The following is a 10011-nucleotide window of genomic DNA, read 5'->3' on the forward strand; positions in this document are numbered from 1 at the left end:
GAAGGGGCGGACTACAGCTCCCACCGGCCCCACGGCAGGGCGGCACAGAGCGGCGCTACCTGTCCCGGCGGAGCAGCGCCGGCAGGTGAGCGCCTGGCACCGGGCTCCTTCCTCGGGCCTGCGGCTCCTCCTCCGCCCCGCCTGGCCGCAGGCCCGGCCGGCAGCCGCGATGCCGTTCCCCAGCTCCGGCGCGGACGATGCCTTCGACTACCTCTTCAAGATCATCCTGATCGGCGACTCCAACGTCGGGAAGACGTGCGTGGTGCACCGCTTCAAGACAGGGCAGTTCAACGAGAAGCAGCAGAACACCATCGGCGTCGACTTCACCGTGCGCTCGATGGACATCGACGGCAAGAAAGTAAAGGTCGGTGGCGGGAGCGAGCCCGAGGCTCCTGGCGAGCAGCGCCTTGGCCGTGCCGTCCTTCCCGTGCAGGTGCCAGGAAGCGGCGGGACGCACGGCACCTCCTGCTCGGCCCTGCCGAAGGCAGCCGGCAAAAGCGGGCTGCCTTTCTAACCAGGGGTGTTTCCCAGGGGCGCTTTCTCTCAGAAAGATGTTCTGGGGGAAACAGTCACCCTAACTGGGGTACATACTTGCTCTCGTGACTTCTCAGCATCTACTTGAGGAGAGGGCTTGTGCTTTGCCTGCAGGGAGTTCTTTGGAAGACAGCTATAGTTTGGGGATGTCTCTTCCCTCCAGAGATGTGGGGGTTTGAGCTGGGACACCAAGGAGGGAAAACCCCCCAAGTTTGCAATGGCTCCACTTAGATGTGTGCTTAATTTGAGGGAAGAAGACTTCCAAGACAAATACCAGAAGAAACTGTCGGCTAGAACTTCCCTCTGTGTGCAGATTAAAGTTAGGATGTCTGGCTTTTATATATAGGTTTGCTCTGCCCAGCCCTGTATTAGGGTTCTTTGCTCTTCTTCTTAAAAGGCTGTAATGTTCTAGGTCTCTTACTACAGTTGTTGAAAATGGATTTCTTGGCTTCTTTGCAAAGCTGTGTTTACCCTTGGAGCTTTCTCTTTGATCGGTGTAGATGGACTCTACAGGCTTGTAAATGGCTTTTTGGAATCTAGGGAGGGCAAAGCCACGCTGGTGTAGTAGAGTGAGCTGGGACAGGTCTGGCTGCCTTCTGGGGCTTCAAATGCTGAGGGCAAGCACCTAGGAAAGTGATGGTCAGGGGTCTTTACAACTTCTGTCCTTTCTCTTACAGATCCAAGTGTGGGACACAGCTGGTCAAGAGCGCTTCCGGACAATAACCCAGTCTTATTACAGGAGTGCCCATGGGGCCATCCTTGCCTATGACCTTACTAGGCGGTCCACATTTGAATCCATTCCTCACTGGATTCATGAAATTGAAAAGTATGGTGCTGCAAACTTGGTCATGATGCTAATTGGTAGGATTTTAGTTTTAAATATTGTGTTATGTAGATTTTTAATATGAATATAAAATCTCCCTCGTTTCCTACCACTACTTGAAGCATCTATACACTATGCATTAAGGAATAATTCAGTTCTAATTAAAATAGATCACCAAGTGTGTTAATTCAACCTAAGCTTAAAAAAATGAGGAAAGTCATAGCCTCGTCCTCACAGGACCGAACTCATTGCAGACAGCAAAACCCTTTTTCAGTTTTTCTTTCCCCGTTGGAATAACACAACAAGCTTTGCTGCCAGGCTGGAGGCAGGGACCACCTCGTTGAGGTTAGAACTGCAGCAAGCCTGACCCTGTACTCCTGCTGCACGGGAATGTAGCAGCTCAATAATTCAAGGTGAAGGGGGATGCACAGACTCCTGGTTCTCATCTTTCCTCTCTGCTCTCTTGATCTGCATGCGCATTGCTCTGTAATGGGATTCCGAGCAGGTAAGACAATAGATGGGGAGTAGCCTACTTGCATTCCACTAGCGCTCAGGAAACAGCCTCTTGGAGGAAAGCTGTGGCTGGGAATTGCCGGGAATGGAGCTGGTATGAAGCCGCGGTTCCTTTCCCTTGGGTTTCATGGTTATTATTGCTCTTCCTTCCCCCAGGGAAAAAGCTGCAAACGAGAACACTGGTGCGGTGAAACGCCAGAGCCTTTCTTGTCCTTATTTCTATTGGCGTGGCTGAGCCTGTTGCAGTGTGCTGAGAGCAGCTCAGCAGCCGGGGCTGGGGCAGGGCTGAACCCCAGGAAGGGCTCCTGAGCTGCTGCTTCTGCTCCCTGCACCCTCCGTGCTTGTGCTGCAGAGATTTCTCCTGTCCTTCTTCTCGAAGAAGCAAATGATAAATTCTGACCTGCTTCCAATGCAGCGCTTGGAACTGGGGGCAGGGGAGGTGTAAATCACTGCACTTTGGCTGGTTTTTTCTAACTTCTGTCATGAATCTAAAGAAAGAGACTTATCTGTATGTGGTGGGGGATGGTAGTAGTTGTTGGGGTTTTTTTTAGAGAGAGAAGTTCTGAAATCAGTAAAAAGTGAAGCTTTTGTTAGGGATCCAGCTTGGTGCTTTCTTCCAAAGCTGGTGCTGTTTGCTTTACTTACATTGGCAGAAATCATTGTACATTTAATTACACTTAGTCACGTTATACGCCTTTCTAGCAGGAAGTTGAGGTTAGGAAACCTAACTTTCCTATCTGGAACTGAAGGAGGAAAAGGTGGGTGGGTTCTTCTTAAGAAGGCAAATAACCCTCAAGCTGGGTTTTTGTTTTTGGTGGTTTGTTCGTTGGTTTTTTTCTTTTGTGGGGTAGGTTGGTTTTGTTTGGTTTTGTTTTTTTTTTCTTTTAGAAATACTTAAAGGGACTTTATGGGAGAGTGGTTAGTTTATATATATTCAAGATATTAATTTGGTGAAGGGTTGTCTTGAAACTACAAATGTAGACTTCAGCCAGATACTAGAACTGATTAATCCACATGTGCTGCAACTGCCTAAATATACAGATATTTTATCTGAGGTGTTTCATGATAGATTTTGACTCAAGTGTTGCAAGTAAAAGTTTAATCTATACATGCAGAAACAGGTATATATTTTAGGCATTAAGGTAGCTGATCTGAATTCTTGTCTTTCTTTTTACATCACCCTAAAAAGATTTTTTTTAAAAAAATATCCAACTTAAAGGCTACTTAATATTTAAAACCGCTAGGGAACAGGACCAACAGTTGCTTCCAAATAATCTTTTACCTGCAGTAAGTAATCAGATGAACACAGGTTTTTAGCTTTTTCTTGGATTTAATTTCTTTTGCTATCATATGATTTGCTACAATTTTAATTTTAAACCACAGTCTATATTTGTGGCTCTGATGTTCTCACATCTTGTTCTATCCAGTAACTCTTACTGCTAACATAAATCTGTTGTTTAACAAAACTGAATTCCTGCATCACATTTAAGAATAAATTTTTGAAAGACTAAGTGGTTGAAGCGTCTCTCTGCCTTCTTTTAAGGGAACAAATCGGATTCGCTGGACAAGCGCCAAGTGCTCTTTGAAGATGCCTGCACCCTGGCAGAGAAGCACGGGCTCTTAGCTGTGCTGGAAACATCAGCAAAGGAAGCTCAAAACATAGAAGAGGTGTTCACATTAATGGCTAAGGAGCTGATAGCACGAAATACCTTACAACTTCATGGGGAGAACCCTCCAAACAGCTTCAGTCTTGACTCCAGGCCAGTGATTGCCAGTCCAAGTGTGGAGAAGACCCAGTGCTCCTGTTGAAGAGAGACTTCAGGGAGAACTTGGAAACTGCCATACTTCTGAGCTGTTTGATTCAATTTTGTTCAGTTGATGAAAGTGTTTTATGTGGCCTCAAGCCATCTCTCTTGATATTTCGATCTTGCAGTTTGGCTTGTGAGTATTTTCAGAGATCATTGTTGTTGGTAGCATAGGTTGCTTTGAACATAGCAGTGTGAACTTCTGAGATGAGAGCACTCAGGAATCTGCCAGGCCTTGCCCTAACCAAAGAGAACTATAAAAGTTATTGCCTTTAATTATTTCCTTACATGTCTTTCTGGCTGTGTCAGAAGATTAAATTTGCACCAGCGTCTTGCACTGACCCTTCTAAGCTGTGTTGCTGGTTTCCAGCACTTTCCTCTCTGCCAGTAGCTGTAAAAAGTCTGACACATGCTTGGACAGCACTAACCCACTCCTGCCTAAACTTTCATTTAGGAGCTCTCCTGAGGTTAGGCAGGTAGCCACCCATCCCAAGGAGCTTAATAACATTTGTGAAAAAGTAGAGGATTTCACATCTACCCTGAGTACAAACCTGGAGACATCTCAGGGGTGGCACAGCAGGCAGAATATGATACACTTCTTGCTGGGGGTGAGAAAAGTTGCCTTTCACTTGGCTTTTTAATAGTCAGGATTGTTTCCAGTACCATTCTCCATCCTGCTACATGGACTTGCTGGGAGCAGCAAAGCTTCCAGTGAAACGACCTTTTTTTTCATTCCTCCCTGCTAACTCATCTTGCTTTTGATGTGCTGATATTAACCAAAAGCCTGCTGTAGCTTGTGATGGGCCAATGGCAGCTTGAGAGTATCCCTGTTCAAGGGAGTGTGAAGGATGGATGCAAGCTCTTGTAAAACTCAGCAAGGGTGAGATGGTTTAAATTAGGCAAAAAAGTTTAAAATTTACATTGTATTAGAGTGGTAAGGCAACAGTATGGGGTGCACCAGAGAGCTGGCCTAGGTGAGTATATCTGCTGCTGCTGTGGAGACTGAACATGGTGGTAGCAATGGAAGGTTTTGGGTTGCTTCTCCCAGTCGCAAGCTCTGCTACTTGGGGCTCACTTTTCTGTATACCTGAACTGAATGAAGGGTTTGGGCCGGGGTTTTTTGGTGAAGGTTTTGAGGTTGGTTTTTTCCTGTTGCTTACAAGTTTTTTTCCCAGTAGATGGAAACAGGGAAGGAGGAGGAAAGAAATATCAGAGGAAGTTTTTTTTTGACTGCAGTCCACATGTACCAAAGTGTATCACTTAGTTACTGTTAAGCTATGAACTGCAACTCCAACTATGTAATGATAAAACACAGTTTGTGTTACATGCAAAGCAGCCTTGGGAAGGCTAGGGTGTTGCCAGCTTACCCAATGGCTGGGTGCCCCTGTTTCCTAAGTCCTTGAAAAATAGGGAAAAACATGTAGCAAGTATTGCTGGAAAATCTTGTCTTAGAAGCACAAAAAAAAAATAAAGGAGAATGAATAATTAAGTAATAGTCTTGGAAATATTTCTGATGTTCGTAATGCTTCTCTGGATCTTTGCTATTGCATGCAAAGAGCAGGGGTTAATTCAGCTCTGTGTAAGCTCAGGGAGGAACCTTCCATGCTACCCTCTTGCTATAGCCTGCTGTGGAATAAGCTTCATCTTCAGGCATCCTCCTTCTCCTTTTTAAATCTTTATTCTTTCTTCATTTTTACTGGCCTAGTAGTTGCATTTTGCCTTTCAGTGGTGAGCCAGCTTCCAAACAACTAGTTTCTACAGCTCTTGTCACTACAAGAGCAGTCAAATGTAAGCTTAATATTTCTATTCCTGGTAGTAGTTTCTAATCCATAATTTTTACTTTTTTTTTTTTTTTTTTTTTTTTAGTATCTTCCAGAAGACTGCAATAGAAAAGTATTGCTTTCATCTCATTACAATCTTTCACTGGTCAAGAATAGAGGAAGGATGGTACCAGCAGAGTGTTAACTTTACATGGTTCATTGGGTTTACCATCTTAATTTGCCACTACTGTGCAGGCTGTTGTGATCCTGAGTGCCCAGGACTGCCAGGTTTCAGGGCTCTTGCTGTTCTGTTCCTGCACACGTGGAGCTACTGGCAAAGCAAAACCTTCTTGGCAGCAAGCTGTGCAAAACAGGATCAGGGAGAACAGGCTTGTGACTGTTCCCTTTCCTTTAACAGGTCTAACAGGCTTCCTGCTCCTCCAAGAAACTTAGTTTAGACACCTACCCATTGTGCAGCTAAACCAGGAGCTTGACCTCTTTTGGTTGGTTCTGTTTGGCATTTTCCACGAGGCCTTTGGGCAGTTACACTGAGTGGTATCCACAGAGCTGCTTTTCCAGCTGTCCTCCCGTGAGTGAAGAGCAGCACTTGCTGACAAGGTTCTTTGGAGTACATTGGTGACGCTGTTACTCGTGAGGTAATACAGGAAGCTATGAACTTTTAAAAAATCCCCTTACAATTTAAAAAAATCCCTGTTATTCTAGACTGTGAGAACCACTGGATTAAAATACAAGCTCAGCATAATCCCTGTGGTTCTGCCTTTTTCCATCAGAGAGCAGATGGAAACACCCAGCTATGACAAGACAAAGTAGCACTAACTCCTATGGAGCCTTCTGTTAATGGTTTGTTCCCCAGCATCATATGCAAATTCCAAGTGCATCCTGACAGCATCATTAATGCATTTGTACAAAGGGTTATAAGGTTGTTTACAATGCTATTTTAAAAATTACTACTGTCCCACAGGTTTCAGGTTCAATAGCTGCACATTCAGCTTGAAGATGAGCTCATTTATTAAGTTCTTATCTACTGGGAAAAAGTATTTGAATCTTTGCTGAGGCACATTACTTACACTGGTGTCACAGCCAGGCCAGATGAGAAGAAGCATTACCTCTTGGTGGAATAGGGTAATAAAAATAATTAGAAATATTTTAAAATGTACCAAACTGACACCTCCCAGAAGCTGACTAGTTAAAAGCCAACACAACCCAGCAGCCCAGTGATGTGGAAGGCACACAGCACTGCCTATGTGGTCCAGCTTAGCTTTATATGCAGCAGACAGGCTCTCAGTTACAAAAGCTAAGGCTCTTATCTAATCGTTCCAGTTAATATTAAAGTATAGTTGGAAGGGAGACAATTTTCAGATGCTGAACAGAGGTGGAGCACTCTATCCTGGAGCCTTCTTTCAGGAAGAAGATGCATGCCTTTGATTTTGGACAAGGAAATGGAAGTGAAGCTCCCCCCAGCCAGGTGAGTGCTCCAAGGGCAGCACTGTTACAGGTGCCCCTTCCTCAACAGACATTTTCCTGGGTCTCAGCTCCCAGAACCCACATTTGCCTGCAGGTGTGTGTGAGGGGCCCAAACAGTCATTGCTCAGCAAACTGGCTCCTGAAATAATTTTCAAGCACCACTCTTAAGCAACTGTGTTGAGAACTAGAACTACAGCAACAGGCAATGCTGGGATATCACACTCTTTTGAGAATAGTTCTAGACAGGCCAAGAGCCCCTTTGTCTGAAGTGTACTTCACCTTGAAATAGGAATTCAGTTTCAAATGGGCAGGGCTTTGAAAAATGTTTAAAAGCACTTTTTCTAATGCTGCTGTTGTAAATCAACCTTCACAAAGCTGCCTGCACAGCTTCTGTGGATACATTCACATCAAACTGTTGTCAAGCAGGGCCTGACTGGCTTTTACAGTGAGTGACAAACAGCACACCCATGCACAACCAGAGTTCAGCATATTTACAATCCTGCATTTCCTTGCTACTGCTGTGTCCATGAACATCACTGCTTCTAGTTTTCACTCCTAAGTCTAGTTTTGCTAACCTGAAGTGAGGCTCACCCCAACTAGTTTAATGCCTTTCTAATGCTAGCAATTCAACTGACTTTGTGGTTACTTGATCCCTGCAGCACAGTCCTGTATTGTATCTCAATCCTAAAGGATTACATGTAAATACCCTCATTTTAAATTGCTGCAGCATTAATAATTTCATCTACACAAGTTTTGTTCCAAGCATGAGACACCCCATAGCTCATGGTACCTTCCAAATACAAATCTCTGTACCTGCAGTAGTAGGGAAGTTACTTTGTATTTCATTAAATGAACCAGGTATTTCCTCAAAGATTACAATCCACCTTGGGGCACGAAGGCCAGCTGTGCTGTCACCATTTGAACTAAAACAGCCAAAGTTGTAACAAGTGCTCTTACCTTGAATGATCATGTTCAGAGCAGGGAGAACAGGTAGCACACTTACTCTGCGCTTTCCACAAGAGGCAAAGGTTGTATCAAACAAAATGTATGTATTCTGGCCTAGGGAGTAAAGTCAAGGTATCTTAAGTGACAGCACCCATCTTTTTCTAAAGATTTTTGATTTGAAATTAAGATTCTGCTGCTGGAAGTTTTGGAGACTTTATACCCTTTTCTTGACGCTACTTTCATTGGCCTTTTCAGTTTCTGTACCTTAAGTATTTCCTTGAAGAGAATGTAGCACAGCCAAAGTTGTCACCCTCCATCTTCTTACACTGTAAGCTTAATTCTACTGAATTTATTCCAGTTCTCACAGAAGAAGAACATAGCAGCCTACTAACATACTTATCTCAGAGACACTACTATTTTCAGCTGTCCCAGCCTGGGGCTGGGAATCACAATGCTCCAGCCAGCTCAGACACAAGGTTGGCACAGCACGGAAGTGGCACCCAGCAGCGCTGGCCTGGGGACAAACAGAGGCAGTTCCTGAACCTGCACAACAGGAACCACAGCACAGCTCAAAGCAAGAGGAGCCATTCATCACACTGCCTGTGAACACATCAGTGCCCTGCAGCTCCACCCACCAGCCTCCACCAAAGCACATCACTCATCTGGGTATTCTCAGCCTCCTTTGTAATGTGTACAGGAGGAAGCTTCAGGAGCACTAGCAGCCACCACTGTGCCACCTGTAGACCCAGGCAGGGAATAAAGCACACCACTCCTGACCCCTTATGAAAGCAAGCTCACACACGTGCTCTGGTGGTTAAGTTCATTGCCTTTTTCCACCTTATCAGAACACAGCTGTGTTACAAACTCACATTTGAATGAAGCTTTCCAATAGGATATAACAAGTTATGTTCACAATGTAGGGCAGGGAGGCTTTAACTTTTTTCTGTTTTCTCCCTTTTATCAGTTTGAAGTGTCATTTGCTCAAATTACATTCCTTTTCTCCCTCTGCTACTTGGCCCCTGGGGAAAAAAAAAACCAAAACAAACTGAACAAACCAAAAATGGCTTTACTCTGTTCACTTAAACTTTTTTTATATTATGAACCCAGCATCTTAATAGGCTTCTAGCAGTTTACTTCCAACTTTGTGTATTTCTGCAGAAAAATGTTTCTATCTGAACTCAAGCATGTGGAGCCTCAGGAAGCGGGCTGTAGCAGTGCTTGGACTTGGTGCCGTAAAGCATTACCATAGGAAACTATGGATAAGAGTATGTCCTGCAGCTGGCTTTGTCCAGTGCAAATAAAATTAACACAACAGTGGAGGACTGACTTCTGAGAAAGCAAGACATGTCAGTTCTTATTAATGACCCCAGATATTCCTTCAATACATCAGCTGCCTCAGTTGTCCATTTGGAATGTGTCTCCTGCATTACAGGCTCTTTGCTGGAAAGGCTCTACCAATGCTGGAATTCTGTATTAATCATAACACAGTTTTGCAGGAGTTAAGAATAAGTGACATAAATGCCTTTGTATTTAAAGAAACACACACAAAAATAATCAAGTCAAAAACCAGAACCTTCGAACTTAAAAGAACAGACTGACTTCTTGTTTGATTTTTTTTTTTTACTTTTTTTATTTGGGAAAAGTGCTTCTTACAAAAGGCAGCTGCAAAACAATACGTTATAGACCTCAGAACAATTTCTCATTCCATTTAAAAGTGAAAGGAGAGGCAGTCTAGGGGACAAGAGCAGCAGGAGAACAGATCACGGGGCATCCACAAGTCAATAAAAAACAGCAATAATGTAATGCAAGGTTAAAATTCCTGTGCTGGGGCTTTGGTGGCAAAGTAATTTCTCAATGCAAATTACAGCCAGAAACTGCAAGACTGCCTTTGTAAGCAGTAACTCACATAAACTGAACAGCTTTACCAGGCAACCTGCCCAACTCAGCTGCAGAGAGGCACAAGTACCTCAAAGCAGCTGGGAGGCATAGCGAGTTTCTAGCAAAGCTCACGGCTTAAGTGTTTACATGAAGTTCTAAAACTTACAGAGCGATAAAGCTAAAGGGTCCTCTCTGGTGTTCCTCTGACCCCACCTTGGCTAACCGGATTTCTGCTCCTGGACAACCCTAATCATACACATGAAAGAGA

General features: G+C 44.2%; 1 protein-coding gene across 1 annotated transcript; it reads left to right on the plus strand.

The window, feature by feature from the left end:
- Positions 1–7: 7 nt before the first annotated feature.
- Positions 8–5164, plus strand: RAB19 (RAB19, member RAS oncogene family). Its single transcript, XM_009094134.4, has 3 exons — positions 8–364; positions 1212–1395; positions 3414–5164. The coding sequence occupies exons 1-3, from the start codon at positions 170–172 to the stop codon at positions 3677–3679; spliced, it is 645 nt and encodes a 214-aa protein (XP_009092382.1). The 5' UTR covers positions 8–169; the 3' UTR covers positions 3680–5164.
- Positions 5165–10011: the final 4847 nt, after the last annotated feature.

This window comes from Serinus canaria, chromosome 1A (genome assembly GCF_022539315.1).
Source record: "Serinus canaria isolate serCan28SL12 chromosome 1A, serCan2020, whole genome shotgun sequence".
Taxonomy (NCBI): domain Eukaryota; kingdom Metazoa; phylum Chordata; class Aves; order Passeriformes; family Fringillidae; genus Serinus; species Serinus canaria.

Coding starts and splice junctions, on each gene's coding strand:
- RAB19 (XM_009094134.4), top strand. CDS start 170: ATGCCGTTCCCCAGCTCCGGCGCGGACGATGCCTTCGACTACCTCTTC. Junction 365..1,211: donor TCGACGGCAAGAAAGTAAAG/GTCGGTGGCGGG, acceptor TTTCTCTTACAG/ATCCAAGTGTGGGACACAGC. Junction 1,396..3,413: donor CTTGGTCATGATGCTAATTG/GTAGGATTTTAG, acceptor CCTTCTTTTAAG/GGAACAAATCGGATTCGCTG.